The 23,988-nt window shown below is 40.2% G+C and overlaps 1 protein-coding gene across 1 annotated transcript in view; it reads left to right on the top strand.

The window, feature by feature from the left end:
* LOC134348693 (solute carrier family 35 member F5-like) overlaps positions 1–16,971 on the top strand; it is a 149,398-nt gene extending 132,427 nt beyond the window's left edge. Inside the window, exons 14-15 of the mRNA XM_063052479.1 lie at positions 1,413–1,498; positions 15,595–16,971. Coding sequence (XP_062908549.1) covers positions 1,413–1,497 — 85 coding nt within the window. The 3' untranslated portion in view covers position 1,498; positions 15,595–16,971. The remainder of the gene's footprint in view (positions 1–1,412; positions 1,499–15,594) is intronic.
* The last annotated feature ends 7,017 nt before the right edge of the window (positions 16,972–23,988 follow it).

Consider the following 23,988-nt stretch of genomic DNA (forward strand, 5'->3'; position numbering starts at 1 on the left):
TGACCATACTTTAAAACAAAATCCCTCCTGGAAATGTTAGTTTCTCTTTCAACAAGTTCTTGGAAGGATGACAAAGTGGTTTTTACAATGTGATTATATTTAGATTAAAGCATTAAAGAATTAAAACAATATTTATCCAGCTCCTCAACATGTTTAAGATCATCGCGTGTAGCACAATTCCGCAAACACCTAAAGCCTCAGATTTCATTCCTTGTTGCCAACTTTCTTGGAATGTCCTGGAGCTATTGAATATCCGACTCTGAACCAATATTGCAAACATTCCAAGCTAACAAAAATCTTTCATTTCATTTTGACTTTATTTATCCACTTAATTCTCATTTAACAATTAGGAATGATGCAACTGTGTCAGAGTTGATGCAGGAAGGCAGATAAATGGGTTAAACTCTAGGAATAAATCCAATAAGAGTTGGCAACCCTAAATGATTAATCTGAAGCCACAACTGCAATTGACCTGAAATAGAGAGTACTAGCTGGCCACCAATGGCTTCTTATTTTCAGTTGCTGTACGGTGACATTTAAACAGCATATGCTTGTGTTATGTTGAGTAAATGGGTTTGGCGGTTGTACTCTGTAATCAAATAGTTTATTGACACTCACAAGACTGGGGCATAAAAAATGTTAGAACACTCCAAGTGCATTGGAAGCCTACATCAGCAATTGTTCAACGCTGAACAGAGAGGGAATTGGCAACAATTGTAATCATTAAAAAGCGAAACTGAAATATGTTGTTGAGTTGCCTCAGTTCTCTTGATCACAGGCAACATAGTGAAGGGTCAGCCACAAAATTTTAGACAACCTCTTCTTAATGAGTATATCACAAAAACAAAGTCTGTTAAAACCAAATAGAGAGATATTATCTCTAAACAAGTCTAATAGGTTAATTAGAAGATTCTAATAAATATCTTGTTTTCCCTTATGTTATTTAGACATTCTGAGGGTGTTTAATAGAATATATATTCTTAATTATTTCATCTAATAATATTTCTTGAATCATCTTCGTAAATGAATATTCATCATTAACCTTAACACCAGGCAGGGAAAACTGCGTTTTGCAGATGCTGGGGACATTCAGCGGGACAGACTGCAACTGTGAAAAGAGATGCGATAATTAATTCATGTATTAGATCAAGGATTACCTGCCATTTCCAGAATTCATTTTAATTAAAACCATACAAATATTTACAATGGTATTTAATATTTGATATGTCATTGAAATTAAAGCTTGAATTTATTTTCTCTGTGCATAACTGAACCAAACATTTGCATTTCAACACTTTTTTGTTGTAACGTACAAGAGAAATTTTTTTCAGTAATATTTTCAACAAACATGATTTATATCATTTCTCAGACTATGTCACAGGAAATAAGTAATAATTGTAATTTCTTTTCAGAACTCCAGAAGATAATGAACAGTGTGAGAGTTTGATTCCTATGCATGGTGTTTCTCAAGAGGAAGGAACTAATTGTTGTTCCTGAGGTATAGCTATAAAATTGTACCGTCTGAATTTACTATTTGTAAGATTTGTAATTAGATCAATTTATTAAAATCAAACACTAGCATTGTATAACCATGAAGGATGTGCAGGGTAGATTAGTCTCATCCACCTTTGACTTGGAAATCACAGAGTTTAATAAATCTTTATAGAGTGATGGAACAAAATAGCATAGAGACGGGCCATTGACCCAATGGATTCACGGTAACCACAGCACCCTCCTAGCTAATCCCATTCGGCCCACAACTCGAAGCACTTCCTCTCCGTGTACCCACTCAAATGCCTCTTAAATGCTTGAATTATCTTCGCATCAACCACTTCTTCTGGCAGCTCATCCCAGGTCCTCGCTACCCTCTCTGTAAAGAGGTTACCTCTCAGGTGCCCCTTAAATCTCTCCTCTCTTTATTTAGTATCTATCTATTTGTTTATTGATTGAGATACAATGTGGAATAGGCCTTTGAGCTACACCGCCCTGATTTAATCCCAGACTAATCATGCGACAATTTACAACTAACCTACCAATGGTACATCTTTGGATGGCCAGAGGAAACCCACATGGCTCCAGGGAAAACATACAGATTTCTTACAGACAGCAGTGGGCATTGAACCTGGGTTGCCTGAACTATAAAATGTTGTGCTAACCATTATGCCACCATGCCCCCTCCTTTTGGATTCTCCAAGCCTAGGGAAAAGATAATAACTGTCCACCAAATCCATAGCCCTCAGATTTTATAAACTTCTTTGAGAACGTCTCTCAAACTTCAATGAATAAAGGTCCAGCAAGGCTCACTTATCCCAACAGCTCAGGACCTGCAGCCTAGGCAGTATTCTCAGAAACATCTTCTGCACCCTCTCCAGTTCCACGATGCCTTTCCTGTAACAGAGTGACCAAAACTGTGCCAATACTCTAAGTACAGCCTCACCAATGATATATAATGGCAGCAAAATGAGCCTTCTTTTAAACATGATGCCCTGACAATGAAGGCCAGCGTGCTAAATGCCTTCTTCACCACCCTGTCTAGTTGTGTGGCCACTTTCAGTGAACTGTGCGCTTGTAATCCCAGTCCCTCTGTTAGACTCGGTGATCTGCCGTTAACGGTATTTGTTCTACTGTGGGTTGATGATCCAGAATGTGTGTCCTCACACTTAGCCACTGTAAGTTGAAATCCATTTGCCATTCCTCAACCTTTCTCCCTAACTGGCGCCAAGAATCGACCTTCATCCAACATCCTATGCTTCCAATCATTGAACCAATTCTGAATTCATCCTACTAGCTGCCCCTGAATCCCATGAGACCTAATCTTCCAAATTAGCCTGCGGTGTCGGACTTTGTCAAAAGCATTACTAAAATCCATATAGACAACATCCACTGCTCGCTTTTATCTATCCTCTTCATTACCTCTTCAAGTAACTCCAAAAGATTCAGCTCCTACACGCAAACCGTGCTGACTATTCCCCTCAAGGGACTGCTATCATGTCCATACTTAACAAAAGCACCCCCTTTGCTCTTGTCTGTTCCTCTGCCACACCTAAAGACACGGTTCTTTAACAGCCACAATATTCCAGTCCCTAGAGGCAACCCACACCATCATTTCGTACACCTTACCTATTAAGTTACATACTTTGAAACAGATACAGTTTGAAGCAGTGCTCCTTTCTGCCCTTGTGCTATATAAACATGGCTCTTCTGATTGGTTGACTCACACACTGCTTCGTGCCAGTTGTTTCACTGACTTTGCTCTGGATATTGGTCTCCCTCTGGTTCACTTTTGGCCCGTCCCCATTGTACAGGTCACCTCTACCCAGAAGAAATCATAATGATCCAAACACTTGAATCCCTGCCGCCTGCACCAGCTCTTCAGCCATACATTCACCTAGCCCTGGGGTTCCAACCTTTTTTATGCCTTGGACCCTTACCATTAACCGTGAAATCAGTCAGTGGCTCATCTCCAGATATTCCCAAAGCCATGTCAGGAATGTAATGGAATACTTGCCACTTATCCAAAGGTCCAACAGCAATTAAGAAGCTAAACACTGTCTAGGACAAAGCAGCAAAGCAACCCCATCTATCTCCCTAAGCATTGAATCTTAGCTAATATGAATTTAAAAGTTAAAAGTAAATTTATTATCACAGTACATATATGCCACCATGTACAACCCTGAGATTCATTTTCTTGCAGAATAAATTCATAATAAAATAATAACCATAACAGAATCAGTGAAAAACTGCACCAAATTGGGCATTCAACCAAAGTATGAAAGACAACAAATTGTGCGAATAGAAAAAGAGTAATAATAAATAAAGAATATTGAGAATATGAGATGAAGAGTCCTTTCAGAGTGAGTCCATAGGTTGTGGGAGCATTTCAATAAGTGAAGTTGAGTGAAGAACTGTTCCTGAACTTGGTGGTTTGGGACCGGAGACTCCTGATGGCAGCAGTGAGGAGGGACACTGAGATGGGTGGTGGAGGTGCCTGATGATAGATGCTGTTTTCCTGCAACAACACTTGGTGTAAATGTTCTTAGTGGCGAGGAGAGCTTTACCTGTGATAGACGGGGCTATATCCACTATTTTTTGTAGGATTTTCCATTCAAGAGCATTGGAATTTAATTAGATCCCAAAATTTAAATTGAATCCCAAACTAAATGACTGAATAGGACCTTGCAGGTTACAACCACTGCACCTTTCAGTTAATTGAATTTAACTTATACTTTTGCTGATATATACTGGAAATAAATCTTAAAAGTTTTGGTTTCAGTTTTTATTCTATTTGTCATTTCCATAACTGTTATTACAATGTAACATGAAATTGAATGACAGTCAATTCAATATTTCACAAATAAACAGCAAAGGAAAAGGAAGAAAGTAGGCTAATAGTGATGTAAAGCACAAAACAAAAGAAAATAAGGTAGACCATTCAGCCCATCTTGTCTGCTCCACCATTTCATCATGGCTGATCCAATTTCCCTCTCAATCCCATTCTCCAGCCTTATTAAAGAAAGGGAGAGGAGGTAGCCCAGAAAATTATAGACCAGTGTGTCTTAGTTCAGTGGTTGGTAAATTGATGGAAAAGCTCTTGAGAGGCAGGACTTACGAAAATTTGGAGAGGTATAATATGATTAGGAATAGTCAGCATGGCTTTGTCAAAGGCAGGTCATGCCTTACGAGCCTGACTGAATTTTTTGAGGATGTGACTAAACACGTTGATGAAGTTAGGGCAGTAGATGTAGTGTATATGGATTTCAGCAAGGCTTTTGATAAAGTACCCCATACAAGGCTTATTGAGAAAGTAAGGAGGCATGAGATCCATGGGGACCTTGCTTTGTGGATCCAGAATTGGCCTGCCCACAGAAGGCAAAGGTGGTTGTAGACGGATCATACTCTGTATGGAGATTGGTGACGAGTGGTGTGCCTCAGGGATCTGTTCTGGGACCCCTACTCTTCGTGATTTTCATGAATGACCTGGACGAGGAAGTGGAGGGATGGGTTAGTAGATTTGCTGATGACACAATGGTTAGGGGTGTTATGGATAGTGTGGAGGGCTACCAGAGATTACAGCAGGACATCGATAGGATGCAAAACTGGGCTGAGAAGTGGCAGATGGAGTACAACCCAGATAAGTGTGAGGTGGTTCATTTTGGTCGGTCAAATATGATGGCAGAATATCATATTAATAGTAAGACTCTTAGCAGTGTAATGGATCAGGGGGATCTTGGTGTTCGAGTCCGTAGGACACTCAAAGCTGCTGTGCAGGTTGACTCTGTGGTTAAGAAAGCATACGGTGCATTGGCCTTCACCAACCGTGGGATTGAGTTTAAGAGCCAAGAGGTAATATTACAGCTATATAGGACCCTGGTCAGACCCCACTTGGAGTACTGTGCTCATTTCTGATCACCTCACTACAGGAAGGATGTGGAAAGCATAGAGAGGGTGCAGAGGAGATATTCAAGGATGTTGTCTGGATTGGGGAGCATGCCTTTTGACAATAGGTTGAGTGAACTAGGCCTTTTCTCCTTAGAGTGACGGAGGATGAGAGGTGACCTGATAGAGGTGTATAAGATGATGAGAGGCATTGATCGTGCGGATAGTTAGAGGCTTTTTCCCAGGGCTGAAATGTCTAACATGAGAGGACATAGTTTTAAGGTGCGTGAAAGTAGGATCAGAGGAAAAGACAAGGGTAAGTTTTTTACGCAGAGAGTAGTGAGTGCGTGGAATGGGCTGCCAGCGACGGTGGTGGAGGTGGATATGATAGGGTCTTCTAAGAGACTCCTGTATAGGTGCATGGAGCTTTGAAAAATTGAGGGCTGTGGGTAACCCTAGGTAATTTCTAAGGTAAGTACATGTTCGGCACAGCATTGTAGGTTTTCTGTGTTTCTATGAAACCATGCTGACTTTGTCCTATCTCGCCTTGTCACCAATTACTCCATAACCTCATCCTTAACAATTGACTTCAACATCTTCCCATCTTCACTGAGGTCAGGCTAACTGGTCCATAATTTCCTTTCTGCTGCCTTCTTCCTTTTCAGAATCCTAGTGTGCAGTTCATCTTGTCCAGCTGACTTAAGTACCTATAGGTCTTTCAGCTTTTGAGCACCTTCTGATTTGTAGTAGTAACTGCACTCACTTCTCTTCTTCCCTTACACCCTTCAACATCTAGCACAGTGCTAATGTATTCTACAGTGAAGACTGATGCAAAATACTCATTCAGTTCATCTGCCATCTCCTTGTCCCCTGCTATTATTTCTCCAGCCTCATTTTCTAGTGTTCCTATATCCAATCTCATCTACATATTTTAAAAAGCTCTTGCTATTCACTTCATAATATTTGCCAGCTTGCTTTCATATTTCATCTTTTCCCTCCTAATGATTGTTTTAGTTGCTGTCTGTAGGTTTTTAAAAGCTTCCCAGTCCTCTATCTTCTTGCTAATTTTTGCTTTGTTGTACGCCCTCTCCTTTTGCTCTTAACTTTGACTTCCCTTCAGCCATGGTTGTACTATTTTGCCATTTGAGTATTTTTTTTTTGGAATACAATACATCTATTCTGCACCTTCCTGAATTTTCCCAGAAACTCACACCTTTGCTGCTCTGCTGACATCCCTGCCAGCATCTCGTTCCAATTTACTTTGGCCAACTCCTCTCTTAGACCACTATAATTTCCCTCACTCCATTGAAATATTGCTGTATCAGACTTTACTTTCTCCCAATCAAATTTCAAATTGAACTCAATCATATTGTGATCACTGTCTCCTAAGGGTTCTTTTGCCATGAGCTCCTCAATTACCTCCAGTTCATAACATAACACCCAATCCAGTATAGCGTTTACCCTAGTAGGCTCAACAATAAACTGCTCTAAAAAGCCATCTCGTGGGCATTCAACAAACTCACTGTCTTGAGTTCCATTACCAACAAGATTTCCCCAATCAACCTGCATGTTGAAATTTCCCATGACTATCATAACTTTGCCCTTTTGACAAACCTTTTCTAATTCCCATTGTAATCTGTAGTCCACATCCCAGCTACTATTGGCCTGTATGTAACTGCCATCAGGGTCCTTTTACCCCTGTAGTTTCTTAACTCATCCCACAAGGATTCAAGATCTTCTGATCCTATGTCACACCTTTCTACTGATTTGAAGCTATTCCTTACCAACAGAGCCACGCCACCCCCTCTGCCTACCTTCCTATCCCTCCGATATATCATGTAGTCTTTGACATTCAGCTCACAACTACAACTTCAGCCACAATTCAGTGATGGTCTCAACATAATAACTGACCATCTGTAATAGTGCAACGAGATCATCCACCTTATTTCTTATACTCCATGCATTGAGATATAACACTTTGAGTACTGTATTTGCTAACCCTTTTGATTCTGCATCCCTAATGTACTGGTACTCAACCTGCTGGTTGCAATTTTGTCCTATTATCTGCCTGATCTTCCTGACAGTCTGACTGCTTGCTATCTTTGCCTATTTACCATCCGTCCTATAGTGATTCTCTTCACTCCTTATAACCATATAACAATTACGGCACGGAACCAGGCCATCTCGGCCCTTCTAATCCCTGCCAAACGCATACTCTCACCTAGTCCCACCTACCTGCACTCAGCCCATAACCCTCCATTCCTTTCCTGTCCATATAGCTATCCAATTTTACTTTAAATGACAATATCGAACCTGCCTCTACCATTTCTGCTGGAAGCTCGTTCCACACAGCTACCACCTTCTGAGTAAAGAAGTTCCCCCTCATGTTACCCCTAAACTTTTGCCCCCTAACTCTCAACTCGTGTCCTCTTATTTGAATCTCCCCCACTCTCAATGGAAAAAGCCTATCCACCTCAACTCTGTCTACCTCCTTCATAATCTTAAATAACTCTACCAAGTCCCTTCTCAACCTTCTACACTCCAAAGAATAAAGACCCAACTTGTTCAACATTTCTCTGTAACTTAGGTGCTGAAACCCAGGTAACATTCTTGTAAATCTTCTCTGTACTCTCTCTATTTTGTTGACATCTTTCCTATAATTTGGTGACCAGAACGTACACAATACTCCAAATTTGGCCTTACAAATGCCTTGTACAATTTTAACATTACATCCCAACTCCTATACTCAATGTTCTGATTAATAAAGGCCAGCATACCAAAAGCTTTCTTCACCACCCTATCCACATGAGGTTCCACCTTCAGGGAAATATGCACCATTATTCCTAGATCCCTCTGTTCTACTGCATTCTTCAAGGCCTTCCACTTACCATGTATGTCCTATTTTGATTAGTCCTACCAAAATGTAGCACCTCACATTTATCAGCATTAAACTCCATCTGCCATCTTTCAGCCCACTCTTCTAACTGGCCTAAATCTCTCTGCAAGCTTTGAAAACTTACTTCATTATCCACAACGCCACCTATCTTAGTATCATCTGCATACTTACTAATCCAATTTACCACCCCATCGTCCAGATCATTAATGTATATGACAAACAACATTGGACCCAGTACAGATCCCTGAGGCACAACATTAGTCACCAGCCTCCAACCTTACAAACAGTTATCCACCACTACTCTCTGGTGTCTCCCATCCAGCCACTGCTGAATCCATTTTACTACTTCGATATTAATACCTAACGATTGAACCTTCCTAACTAACCTTCCATGTGGAACCTTGTCAAAGGCCTTACTGAAGTCCATATAGACAACATCCACCGCTTTACCCTCATCAACTTTCCTAGTAACCTCTTCAAAAAATTCAATAAGATTTGTCAAACGTGACCTTCCACGCACAAATCCATGTTGACTGTTCCTAATCAGACCCTGTCTATCCAGATAATTATATGTACCATCTCTAAGAATACTTTCCATCAATTTGCCCACCACTGACGTCAAACTCACAGGCCGATAATTGCTAGGTATACTCTTAGAACCCTTTTTAAATAATGGAACAACATGAGTAATACGCCAATCCTCCGGCACCATCCCCATTTCAAATGACATTTGAAATATTTCTGTCGGAGCCCCTGCTATTTCTACACTAACTTCCCTCAATGTCCTAGGGAATATCCTGTCAGGACCCAGAGACTTATCCACTTTTATATTCCTTAAAAGTGCTAGTACTTCCTCTTCTTTAATCATAGTTTCCATAACTTCCCTACCTGTTTCCCTTACCTTATACAATTCAATATCCTTCTCCTTACCAAATACCGAAAAAAAGAAATTGTTCAAAATCTCCCCCATCTCTTTTGGTTCCACACATAACTGTCCACTCTGATTCTCTAAGGGACCAATTTTATCCTTCACTATCCTTTTGCTATTAATATAACTGCAGAAACCCTTTGGATTTATTTTCACCTTACTTGCCATAGCAACCTCGTATCTTCTTTTAGCTTTTCTAATTTCTTTAAGATTCTTTTTACATTCTTTATATTCCTCGAGCATCTTATTTACTCCATGCTGCCTATAATTATGGTAGATATCTCGCTTTTTCCAAACCAAGTTTCCAATATGCCTTGAAAACCATGGCTTCCTCAAACTTTTAACCTTTCCTTTCAACCTAACAGGAACATAAAGATTCTGTACGCTCAAATTTTCACCTTTAAATGACCTCCATTTCTCTATTACATCCTTCCCATAAAACAAATTGTCCCAATTCACTCCTTCTAAATCCTTTCGCATCTCCTCAAAGTTAGCCTTTCTCCAATCAAAAATCTCAACCTTGGGCCCAGACCTATCCTTCTCCAAAATTATATTGAATCTAATGGCATTGTGATCACTGGACCCGAAGTGCCCCCCAACACGTACCTCCATCACCTGACCTATCTCATTCCCTAACAGGAGATCCAACACTGCCCCTTCTTTAGTTGGTACCTCAATGTATTGCTGCAAAAAACTATCCTGCACATATTTTACAAACTCCAATCCATCCAGTCCTTTTACAGAATGGGCTTTCCAGTCTATGTGTGGAAAATTAATATCTCCCACAATCACAACATTGTGCTTACTACAAATATCTGCTATCTCCTTACAAATTTGCTCCTCCAATTCTCGCTCCCGATTAGGTGGTCTATAATACACTCCTATAAGTGTTACTACACCTTTCCCATTCCTCAATTCCACCCAAATAGCCTCCCTAGATATGCCCTCGAATCTATCCTGCCAAAGCACCACTGTAATATTTTCTCTGACAAGCAAGCAACACCTCCCCCTCTTGTCCCTCCAATTCTATCACACCTGAAGCAACGAAATCCAGGAATATTTGGTTTCCAATCACACCCCTCCTGCAACCATGTTTCACTAATAGCATACTTCCAGGTATCAATCCATGCTTTAAGCTCATCCACCTTTCTTACAATGGTCCTAGCATTAAGATAAATGCATTTAAGAAATTTTCCACCTCTTAATCTCCGTTTATCACTAACGGTGCAAACAACTTTACTGTTTTCTTTTTCTTCCTTTTCCCCTACATCTGTTCCTACACTCTGGTTCCCTTCCCCTTGTATCTAGGTGTTCCCACCTCCCTGCCAAATTAGTTTAAAACCTCCTCAACAGCTGTAACAAACCTGCCTGCGAGAATATTGGTCCCCCTAGGGTTCAGAAGCAACCCGTCACTTTTGAACAGGTTATACCTCCCATCAGAAGAGATCACAGTGATCCAAGAACCTAAAGTACTGCCCCCTCCAACAGTTTCTCAGCCACACATTAGTCTGCCAAATCATCCTGTTTCTATCCTCACTGGCGTGTGGCACAGCAGCAGTCCAGAAGTTACTACCTGAGCAGTCCTGCTTTTCTGCTTTCTGCCTGGCTCTCAAAATTCTTTTTTCAGGACCTCTTTGCTTTTCCTTCCTGTGTCATTGGTACCAATACGAACCAAGACATCTGGCTGCTGTCCCTCCTGCTCCAAAATGCTGTGGATGCTATCAACATCACAGACCTAAACAACCTGACACGAAAGGGTAACAGTCTTTGTAGATGATGCCTTTTACTTACTCTTTTGGCCTTCTCCACATAAATCAAATTTCAAAGTGTATTATTAAAGTACATGCTGTATATGAAACTATATACAACCCTGAGATTTGTTTTCTTGTAGGCATACTTATTTAATCCAAGAACCATAATAGATTCAGTGAAATATTGCACCCAACAAGACAGATAAATAACGAATCAAAACAATCCAAACTAGTTTATTGACATAGTACACTTATCCTGCCCACCGTAACTCTCTCCAGTATTTTCACTGTCAGAATCAAATTTTCAGTTTTGTCTCCTTGAGGATACCAGAGTTGGAATCAGAGTTGGAATTACTATATTACCAGCTGAGCCTCACATACCTTATTTATATTTTGATTTTCCCTGTTGTCTCTTCTATTTTTTTGACCCTGCTAATACTCGACAGTGTGGTCCTTGGACTTGGGTCTGCACCTTGGTTTATTGGAAACATTTTTTAAGGTTATTGTTTGTACTGTATTGATGGCACAATCATTTTGACATTGTTGCAATCCGTGGGATTGAGGTACTCAAATTGATCACAAGAACTGCAAAATAGAACTTGTCAGATTTTAAGACCAGTTGTATTTCATTTAACTTACCCTTTGCTCCTGTAGCTGTGTGGTTCAAAAATAACTGAGGTAGTGGCTCCAAGGTGTGTGATAAAGAGACATTTCGTCGTGCCTATCCCTCGAGGTCGAGGATGATGGTCTTCGTTCTGAAGAAGTGACCCACAGAGTGAAGACGGCTGTGCATGTATTTGTTTAACGTGTACTTGATGTTGCACTCCAAGAAGCACACGATACTTCACAAATCAACCAACTCATTCCAATGGCATGGAAACCACGACGATTGGAGCTGATAGATTTGTTGCAGCCTTCATCCGCCTTCACAGCCGTTGAGTTCGAAGTAACTTCGTCTACCTATTCCACCGTTGAGGTCTTGGTTGGATTGTTCTTTGTCAGGGACCTCACCCTCGACCTTACCGCCATGGGTGACCCTACCAGGAGCATAGCTCCATACGGCATCACTCTCGGGATCACAGGACCACACAAGCTTCTCCACCACGACAAGGTGACAATCCATGGAGAAGAAAGAGACATTTATAAACCATTAAATGAATTAAAATAAATATACAAATGTTTAAAGAATAACAGTATTAATAATGAAAAAGTACTGTTAAAAGGATAAATAGGGAGACTGAAAACAATATAATCGAAGTGCTTATCTTTTAAAGTGGATCACTGATCCCATTGAAGTGAATGGGAATCGCTCTTAAGTTGAAGCTCCATCTGCAATAAATTGACAGTAGGATTGTTATCGTCACATGTACCAAGGTACCAAGATTCAGTGGAAAAACTTCTGTTCATGTAGCATCTATTCTTAACAAATCATTCAAAGTAAATTTATTATCAATGTTCAGATACGTCACCCTATATAACCCTCAGATTCATTTTCATGTGGGCATAATATGGAAGGGAAATGGGAACCAGGATGATAGAGCTGAGGATGAGCCAGCAGGTTTACAAGTAGATGATGAGTGTAACACAAATGTAAGGAAGGACAAGCTAATGATTGTGTACAAATGCAGACAGAGCAAAGAGCAAAATTCAAAAGGATGAAGAGTGCAGAACTGAAGGTGCTGTATTTAAATGCGCATAGCATTCAGAATAAGGTGGGCAAACTTGTACAATTAGTGATTGGTTGGTATGACATTGTGGGCATCACTGAGTCGTGGCTGATAGAGGGCCATAATTGGCAGCTTAAAGTCAAAGGATATACCTTGTAGAAACATAGAAATAGAAAACCTACAGCACAAAACGGGCCCGCAATGCTGTGCCAAACATGTACTTACTTTAGAAATTACCTAGGGTTACTTATAGCGCTCTATTTTTCCAAGCTCTATGTACCTATCCAGGAGTCTCTTAAGAGACTCCTATTGTGTCCGCCTCCACCACTGTCGTCGGCAGCCCATTCCACGCACTCACCACTCTCTGCGTAAAAAAAAAACTTACCCCTAGCGTCCCCTCTGTACCTACAGTGTGCCAGAGGTCGCGAGTGTCAGGGAGCAGGAGTGAGTGCCATTGCTATTACAAAGGAAAAAGTGCTGGGCAAACTCAAAGGTCTTAAGGTGGATAAGTCTCCTGGACCAAATGGACTACATCTCAGAGTACTGAAAGAAGATGTTGAAGAGATAACAGATGCATTGGTCATGATCTTTCAAGAATCACTTGATACTGGCATGGTCCCGAAGATCTGGAAGATTCCAAATGTCACTACACTCTTGAAGGGAGGAAGGAAAAAGTAAGAAAATTATAGACCAGTATGCCTAACCTCAGTAGTTGTGAATGTGTTGGAGTCTATTATTAAGGATGAGGTTTTGAGGTACTTGGAGACTAATGATAAAGTAAGTCGAATTCAGCGTGGTTTCTGAAAAGGGAAATCTTGCCTGACAAATCTGTTAAGAGCTCTTCAAGGAAGTAACAAGCAGGGTGAGGTAGTGGATGTCATTTACTTGGATTTTCTGAAAGCATATGATCCGGTGCCACACATGAGGCTACTTAACAAGATAAAACCCTGTGGCATTACAGGAAAGATACTGGCATGGATAGAGGAATGGCTGACAGGCAGGAGGCAGCAAGTGACCTTTTCGGGTTGGCTGCCAGTGTCTAGTGGTGTACCGCAGGGGTCAATATTCAGACTGCTACTTTTCACATTGTTTTTCAATGAATTGGATAATGGAATTGATGGCTTTGTGGCAAAGTTTGCGGATGATATGAAGATAGGTGGAGGTACTGAGGTAGCAATGCGATTGCAGCAGGACTTAGACAAATTGGAAGAAAGGGCAGATGGAATATAGTGTTGGGAAATGTATGTTAATGCCTTTTGTTAGGAGGAACAATAAGTGCAGATTATTATCTAAATGGTGAGAAGGTTCAAACATCAGACTTGGGAGTCCTTGTGCAATTCTCCGAGAAGGTTAGTATAATGTATAGATTGAGTCTGTGGTAAAGAAAGCAAATGCAATGTTGACATTTATTTCAAGGGGAATAAAACATAGAAGCAAGGAGATAATGCAGAGGCTTTATAATACACTAGTCAGGCCGCACTTGGAGTATTGTCTCTGGGCCCCTTATCTCAGAAAGGATGTATTGTTACTGGAGAGAGTCCAGAGGAGGTTCACAACGATGATTCTGGAAATGAACAGGTTAACATGAGCATTTGGCAACTTTGGGCCTGTACTCACTGGAATTTAGAACAATGTGGGGGATCTCGTTGAAACCTATCGAATTTTGAAAGGGCTAGGTGTGGTGGATGTGGAGAGGATGTTTCCTATGAGGGCTTAGCTTCAGAATTGAGGGACGACCCTTTAGAACAGAGGTAAGAGGTTTTTTTTTAGCCAGAGATTGGTGAATCTGTGGAATACTCTGCCACAGGCTGCGGTAGAGGCCAAGTCCGTGAGAATATTTAAGGCGGAAATTGATAGTTTCCTGATCAGTCAGGGCATCAACGGATATGGCAAGAAGGCAGATATATGAGGTTGAGTGGAATCCAGGATCAGCCATGATGAAATAGCAGGGCAGACTCAATGGGCTGAATGGCCTAATTCTGCTCCTATGTCTTATGCTCAGTAAATCCATAATAGGATAATACCCATAACAGAATCAATGAACGACCGCACCAAGTTGGGCATCAGCCCGTGTGCAAAAGAAGAATTATTATTATGAACAAATAAGCAATAAATATCAAGAACATGAGATGAGGAGTCTTTGAAAGTGAGTCCATTGGTTGTGGGAATGCTTCAATGATGGGGCAAGGGAAGTTGAGTGAAATCATCCCCATTGGTTCAAGAGCCTGATTTTTGAGGGTAATAACTATTCCTGAACCGGGTGGTGTGAGTCCTGAGGCTCCTGTACCTTTCTTACTGATGCCAAGAGCGAGAAGTGAGCATATCCTGGGTGGTGGGATCTCTGATGCTTGATACTGTTTTTCTGCAAACATGCATATCCAATCCGTAAGTTCAATGAGGTGGTAAAAACAAAGAATGCAGAAGATAATATTCCAGTTACAGAGAAAGTGCGGTGCAGGGAGACAAATAAAGTGCATGAGCCATGATGTTCTAATTGTGAGATTAAGCATTCACCTTTGTTGGACATTGTGAGATTCCAGATGTTTTTGGTCCCCTACTCGGTAGGTTAGAGAGCTCAGTGATGAGTCCAGGCTCGCAAATCTGTCACATGCTGCTGCACATGCAGTAGCAAACCATCGTCTTTACAAAATGGCCCTGCCATCAATACACAACAGCCCATCAATACAAAACAGTTCTTATTTGTAATTTATACTGATCTAATTAATACTTACACAGCTGACTATGCTGATTATTTTGTCCAAGGATCATTTCAAAGGGTCTTCTTGCTTATGATTGACCATAAGCTGAAAATGCACGTTTGAGCTGATGATTGAACATCTTCAATTGTAAAATATTTGGTTCTTCAAAGTGGCATGAAATTTATTGATACAATATGAAATTGGATGAGAAATTGGAAGGAAAGTTAAAGAAAATAAATTCAACTGATGAGAATTTCTTTTTTATTTCTGTCCCCAGCTGAAGATAAATTGACAGAGTGCTTTTGTGCTCAATCTTCTGAAGTTCTGACGAATCTGATTTTTGTTGGTGCCTCCTCAAATGTCTCAGCCACAAAGTTTCAAATCATCGAAGGCTCTACATTCAAATGCATCATATGTTGGAAACATCTGAATTTTTAAAAAAATGCAGAATCGGTTTTTTATCACTAAAGAATATTGTGGGAAAACTCACCTATCAATACAGTCTGTCTGCCTTACTGAATGTATCGAGTCTTCAGATGCAACTTGACAATTGAACTTAATTTTGTGAATCCAAGGATAAACTTGTCTCTGAACAATAACTCTGTTTATAGCTTCTTCGGTCACTTTTCTATGTCAGGACTTAAGAACTGTCACTACAGTAGAGCATATTCAATAAGTAATGCTGACACTAGAAGCAAAGGGAAAATCATTTTGAAAGGTATTCAGACCCATTTTGGTCTTGTGTATGCATTTAACCTAAAAAGGAGTAAAATCGATGAGTATTCAAGGAAAATTCAACAAAAAAAAACATCAAATGCAGTTCAAAGAACAGTATTGCTACAATAGTTTGAAGTATCTGATTAAACAGTGGATACACTACATAGGCTGTTGCCTTTTAAAGACTGGTTCGGCTTTCTGTACTTTTAGTACTCTGAAGTTTCAAAGTGAATATATCTCTGATCACTGTTAAAAGTATCTGTTAAGTTGACTTGGAATAAATAAGAATTTTCCATGATGTTTAATTCCAGAACCAGCATTTTGTTGTTTCATAAAGATTGCAGCTGCACCCTTCTTGAATTAGTCATTGACATTTCCATATCTTTTTATCATGGTGCTTCAATGCTTACCTACACCTGTATTATGTGATTCTCAGGAAATTATTGCAGACAAATCTGCAGTTCCATTTCTCTACCAAAATCAAGAAAATTTATTGATGTACAGTGTGGCTGTTTTCAAAGAATTATCTGCAGTCCTGTTATTTCTGGTTGAAGTGTTGTACTTAAATGCTAGAAAGTCTATTTTGCAGGTTTATAAAGCCTGCACTAATAAAGCAATCAGTTAAATGTGCTAAATTTTAATAATTTTGTGTAGAAAATTGTAGAAATATGGTTTTACTTGATTAAATGCTACTTTGCAAATTCAAGTTTCAATATTAAGACTTTACCTAAAAATCAGAATTAAAGTACAAATTGAAATGATTGCTGGTTGTCATCCAACGTAAAATATCATGTATAATTCTGCTAGCACACTATTTAGGAAAAATAGTTTATAGTACTAGTTTCTTGTAACTTTCAGTGTAATCTGAATGTAAAATGTTTTCAATTTGTGGGCATGTTATTTATTGTATAGATTTTCTCAGTAAAGAGATAGATATAAATGTTCTTTTATTTCTTTGGAGAGAAATGAAGCCATAGTAATCTCTTTTGAATAACAGCATCGTGGAAAGCTCTGGACATAGCCCTTCAGTAAAAATACGTATGCTTTTGAAAGGGTGCATGGAAGATGGGAAAATTTCAGACACTTTCCATGGAGAAGAAGACTGAGAATGTTAGGAGTGGGGTCTGTGGGTGGAGTAGTTGCAATTAAAAGTCCATTGACAGAAGAAAGAAGATTTGTTAACATCTGGAAGACTTCCTGGAAATCCATAAATAAAGTGTTGTGCAGCTACTTGAGAATGGAAAAACTTGAGGATTAGGGATCAAAATCAAGAATCAATGACTGAGAACATCTTTCAAGTGGCCAGAACAGGAATGCCAAGTTAACTGGTTTAGATTTTTTTTAGTTTTCAGATCAGAATTTTTTGGATATTGGTGACTTTTATTGATGATATGATTGATGTTCATTAATGGGAGATGATTTGACCTAGTCTCGGAGATGGCTGAAATTGACACTTAAATGCAACATTCATATCATGCCAGTCCCAAACCTAAATTTTGCCATAGTCACATTGAATGCTGCGTGTGCTGCATCGTTATCAAAGAAGTTGCACGAAGAGTTCTTCAATTTCTCATCATTTAGATACCTACTTTTTTTTCCTGCCATAATGGTCTAGTTCACATTTTTTCTACATAATGTTCCATTTGTCAGTTCCTTCATCAATCTATCTACGTTTTTTATTGCAACCCACACAACTCAATGAGTAATCATTTGACATTTTGAGCTGAGACCCTTTGAGATTGAGAAGGAAGGGAAGATGCCTGAATCAGAAGGTGGGGGAAGGGAAAAAAGGCGAACTGGAAGGTGATAGGTAAAGCCAGGAGGGTGGGGAAAGGTTAAAGACTGATAGGAGAGTAGAGTGGGACTCATGGGGAAGCAATAAGCAGGTCAGGCATCTTTCTCTTCCTTCTCAGTCCTGAAGAAGGAACTCAACCGGAAACGTCAACCATTTACTCTTTTCCATAGATGCTAACTCACTTTCTGTGTGTTCCTCCAGCATCTTTACTGAGCTGCTTTGAATTTCCAGTATCTGCAGACTGTCTCGTGTTTGTGATTTACATTTTTACTGGCCTTTTGTCTTAGCCAATCACTCTCTGTTCATATCAGTCTATTACCTGCTACATTGTGAGCTTTTTATTTTCTGCAACTTGAAATGCCTCTGAAAGTCAAAGTGTGACATAGCCAGATATTTCCCCTTTAATAGACATTATTTTTCAAAGAACTCCAGGAAATCGATTTCCATCGATTTTCCACAAAAAGAGAGACCTGGGCGCCCTCACCATTGACTCCGGACCCCATGAAATCTCAGAGTCTCATGTCAAAGGTGAGCAAAGCAAACTGCTGGTTGTTACTTACAAAAGAATCAGTGAGCCCCAGTGTTGGTCAAGACTCAGAATAACAGGAAGAGATGTTTTCTTTGCATTCATTGAACTTTTGGTAAATAACACGATTTATTTGTGTTAGTTATAAAACTATGTTATTTACTTGTTATGGTAAGTGATGTTATTTTGATGTGTTCTGCAGAACAACCATCCATTTTGTATTTTTAGTAGTCACAATGAGCTTCCTCAGCCTTCCTTTGCCTCCAAGTTACATGCTTAATTGGTTCCAGAATAAACTAAACTGATTTATAGGCCTCCATTACTCTTTTTCTCTGAGCAGTAGAATTCTGGACTTAAATGTTGCATGTAACTGAATTTACACTTTTAAAGAGACACGAAGAGCAAAAGTTGGCTATACAACTTCGGAAATCTGCTCTTTCAACAAGAACATGTGTGATCTTAGGCTGAGCAACTTTCCGCCTGCCCTCCATTTTCCCCGATCCATCCACTTGGAGGGATCTGTTCAACTCAACTATGAATAAACAACAAGTGAAAACACAAAACACTGAAGATTTGCCATTCACAAGGCTTATGTTGAATGATTTTCAAAGATTCTTAATCCCTTATTTTGACCAACTCTTTCCAGTCCAATTTTCCTCCACCGTATCTCCTGTGACTTCTTTGTGTCCCAGAATTGACCCCTGACTCCTGGTCCTGGCCAAACCCCATATGCACAATGCCCACTATATTATCCCTTCACTCCTAGATTCTTCTCGTTTTATGTTTCCTTTTTCATGAGACAAAATTGAAGGTACCTTCAGCCTCACCATAGGCTGTGGGCAATTGTCCTAAAATTTACACACACCCATTTCGTTTTTTTATTTATTCAATTATGGGATGTGGGCATTACCAGCTAAGCCAGCATTTATTGCCCACCCCTAGTTGCCCTTGAGAAGGTGGTGATGAGCTGCTTTCTTGAACCAGCCGATATGTTTTCAAAGCTTGAGCACATTATTGATATTTTTAATATAAATGGTAATAATGCATCACAAATGATAAAAGTGGAAAACTCATTGTGTTACGTTAATGATGCAGCACAAAAGCAAATCCCTGGAGATTTGATCTCCCATTATGAAACAGGACATCAAAGATAATAAAATAATTTCCAGTATTTTCCATTGTGGAAAGTGGGAAATTTACCAATATGTAATCATAATACCACGTAAAATCAGAAATATTTGTACATGGGCATATTTCCTTTCTCAGTACAGACAATGGGAGAGTGATAGATAGATGCATAGAACCATAGAAACTACAGCACAGAAACAGGCCCTTTGGCCTTTCTTGGCTGTGCCGAACCATTTTCTGCCTAGTCCCACTGACCTGCACACGGACCATATCCCTCCATACACCTCCCATCCATGTATCTGTCCAATTTATTCTTAAATGTTAAAAAAGAACCCGCATTTACCACCTCGTCTGGCAGCTCATTCCATACTCCCACCACTCTCTGTGTGAAGAAGCCCCCACTAATATTCCTGTTAAACTTTACCCCCCTCACCCTTAACCCATGTCCTCTGGTTTTTTTCTCCCTTTGCCTCAGTGGAAAAAGCCTGCTTGCATTCACTCTATCTATACCCATCATAATTTTATATACCTCTATCAAATCTCCCCTCATTCTTCTACGCTCCAGGGAATAAAGTCCTAACCTATTCAACCTTTCTCTGTAACTGAGTTTCTCAAGTCCCGGCAACATCCTTGTAAACCTTCTCTGCACTCTTTCAACCTTATTTATATCCTTCCTGTAATTTGGTGACCAAAACTGAACACAATACTCCAGATTCGGCCTCACCAATGCCTTATACAATCTCATGATAACATTCCAGCTCTTATACTCAATACTTCGATTAATAAAGGCCAATGTACCAAAAGCTCTCTTTACGACCCTATCTACCTGTGACGACACTTTTAGGGAATTTTGTATCTGTATTCCCAGATCCCTCTGTTCCACTGCACTCCTCAGTGCCTTACCATTAACCCTGTATGTTCTACCTTGGTTTGTCTTTCCAACGTGCAATACCTCACACATGTCAGTATTAAACTCCATCTGCCATTTTTCAGCCCATTTTTCCAGCTGGTCCAAGTCCTTCTGCAGGCTCTGAAAACCTTCCTCACTGTCTACTACACCTCCAATCTTTGTATCATCAGCAAACTTGCTGATCCAATTTACCACATTATCATCCAGATCATTGATTTAGATGACAAATAACAATGGACCCAGCACTGATCCCTGTGGCATACCACTAGTCACAGGCCTCCACTCAGAGAAGCAATTCTCTACCACCACTCTCTGGCTTCTTCCATCGAGCCAATGTCTAATCCAATTTACCACCTCTCCATGTATACCTAGCGAATGAATTTTCCTAACTAACCTCCCATGCGGGACCTTGTCAAAGGCCTTACTGAAGTCCATGTAGACAATATCCACTGCCTTCCCTTCATCCACTTTCCTGGTAACCTCCTCGAAAAACTCCAACAGATTGGTCAAACATGACCTACCACGCACAAAGCCATGTTGACTCTCCCTAATAAGCCCCTGTCTATCCAAATGCTTGTAGATTCTGTCTCTTAGTATTCCCTCCAATAACTTACCTACTACTGACGTTAAATTCACCGGCCTATAATTTCCCGGATTACTTTTCGATCCTTTTTTAAACAATGGAACAACATGAGCCACTCTCTATCCTCCGGCACTTCACCCGTAGACAGCGACATTTTAAATATTTCTGCCAGGGCCCCCGCAATTTCAACACTAGTCTCCTTCAAGGTCCGAGGGAACACTCTGTCAGGTCCCGGGGATTTATCCATTTTAATTTTCCTCAAGACAGCAAGCACCTCCTCCTTTTCAATTTGTACAGTTTCCATGGTCTCACTACTTGATTCCCTCAATTCCATAGATTTCATGCCAGCTTCCTTAGTAAATACAGACGCAAAAAACCTATTTAAGATCTCCCCCATTTCCTTTGGTTCCGCACAAAGCCGACCACTCTGATCTTCAAGAGGACCAATTTTATCCCTTACAATCCTTTTGCTCTTAATATACTTGTAAAAGCTCTTTGGATTATCCTTCACTTTGACTGCCAAGGCAACCTCATGTCTTCTTTTAGCCCTCCTGATTTCTTTCTTAAGTATTTTCTTGCACTTCTTATACTCCTCAAGCACCTGATTTACCCCCTGTTTCCTATACATTTCATACAACTCCCTCTTCTTCTTTATCAGAGTTGCAATATCCCTTGAGAACCAAGGTTCCTTATTCCTATTCAATTTGCCTTTAATCCTGACAGGAACATACAAACTCTGCGCTCTCAAAATTTCCCCTTTGAAGGCTTCCCACCTACCAATCACATCTTTGCCAGAGAACAACCTGTCCCAATCCACACTTTTTAGATCCTTTCTCATTTCTTCAAATCTGGCCTTCTTCCAGTTCAGAACCTCAGCCCTAGGACCAGATCTATCCTTGTCCATGATCAAATTGAAACTAATGGTGTTATGATCACTGGAACCAAAGTGCTCCCCTACACAGACTTCTGTCACTTGTCCTAATTCGTTTCCTAACAGGAGATCCAATATTGCATCCCCTCTAGTTGGTCCCTCTATATATTGATTTAGAAAACTTTCCTGAACACATTTTACAAACTCTAAACCATCTAGACCCCTAACGGTATGGGAGTCCCAATCAACGTATGGAAAATTAAAATCCCCTACCACCACAACTTTATGTTTCCTGCAGTTGCCTGCTATCTCTCTGCAGATTTGCTCTTCCAAGTCTCGTTGACTATTGGGTGGTCTGTAATACAATCCCACTAATGTGGCCATACCTTTCCTGTTTCTCAGCTCCACCCATAAGGACTCAGTAGACAAGCCCTCTAATGCCTTTGATGTTAAGTTTTGGGCAAATATACATTAGTCATTTGTGAGTTTAACCCCTTTCTCTAAGATTCAGGCATGTAATCCAGGCTGTGAACATAATACAGCACAATGAAAATGTTGCAATATCAGACACCATAATTGGATTGAGATCCCAACTGATAATGCAGCTGTAATGCTCTGAAGTAGCAGAGAGTTTTCCTAGGCACAAGAGACTCAGCATATGCTGAAAACTCAGAGTAAATCACACACAATGATGGAGGAAATCACCAAGTCAGGCAGTACCTATAGATACTATAGTCAAATTTTCAGGCTAAGGCACTTCATTTGGACTCTTCTTCAGGACTTTTGCCTGATGTGTAAAGCAACATTCATCTATTAGCCATCCCTAAAAATTATCGTATGAAAAATATACTGCCAACCTGCTTTGCTAACTGCAGCAGCTACACTCAGGAATTAATTATTTGGAAGAACTATTTTGCAAACCCAGGAATACTAGGGTACTATTCAAAACTCTTCTAACAACGGAGCAATGATACAGCTGGAGCCTAGTATTACATGCTTGTATCTACAACTCCATGGGAGAGGGAAAGTGAGAGAATATCCTGGGTGTGAGGTGTCTCTGATTATGTTGGCTGCTTTATTGAGGCAGCAAAAATTAGACAGAATCCATTGAGGAGAGGTTAGTTTCCTTGAAGTGCTGAGCTGTGTCCTCAACTCTCTGCAGTTTCTAGCGGTCCTAATAGAATTCTTTGAGGAGATTACAAGTAGGATCGATAAAGGAGATGCAGTGGATGTTGTATATTTGGATTTTCAGAAGGCTTTTGATGAGGTGCCACACATGAGGCTGCTCGCCAAGTTAAGAACCCTTGGTATTACAGGAAAGTTACTGACAAGGTTAGAGCATTGCCTGATTGGTAGGAAGCAGCAAGTGGCAATAAAAGGATCCTTTTCTGGTTGGCTGCCAGTGACAGGGTGGTGTTCTGCAAGGGTTGGAATTGGGACCACTTCTTTTTATACTGTACATCAATGATTTAGATGATGGAATAGATGAATTTGTTGCCAAGTTTGCAGATAACACAAAGATTGGTGGAGGGATAGGTAGTGTAGAGAAAACAAGAAGGAAACGAAGGACTTCGGCAGATTAGGAGAATGAGCAAGAAAGTGGCAAATGAAATGCGATGTTGGAAAATGCATGTCATGCACTTTGGTGGTAGAAATAAATGTGCGGACTATTTCCTAAGTGGGAAGAAAATCCAAAAGTCTGAGATGTAAAGGCCTTGGGAATCCATCTGCAAATCACCCTAAAGGTTAACCTTCAGGTAGAGTGGTGGTGAGGAAGGCAAATGCCATGTTAGCATTCATTACAAGAGGTCTAGAATATAAGAGCAGGGATGTGATGCTGAGGCTTTATAAGGCACTGGTGAGGCCTCACCTTGAGTATTGTAAACAGTTCTGGACTGCTTACCTAAGAAAAGATGTGTAGGCATTGGAGAGGAGGTTCCCAAGTATGATTCTGGGAATTAAAGGGTTATCACATGAGGAACATTTGATAGCTGTGGGCCTATACTCACTAGAATTTAGAAGGGTGAGTGAGGATCTCACTGAAACCTTTTGAATATTGAAAGGCCTTGAGTAGATATGGAAAGGATGGTTCCCATGGTAGGGGAGTCTAGGACAAGAGGGCACAGCCTCAGGATAGAGAT

Source organism: Mobula hypostoma, chromosome 6 (genome assembly GCF_963921235.1).
Source record: "Mobula hypostoma chromosome 6, sMobHyp1.1, whole genome shotgun sequence".
NCBI classification, from domain to species: Eukaryota; Metazoa; Chordata; class Chondrichthyes; order Myliobatiformes; family Myliobatidae; genus Mobula; species Mobula hypostoma.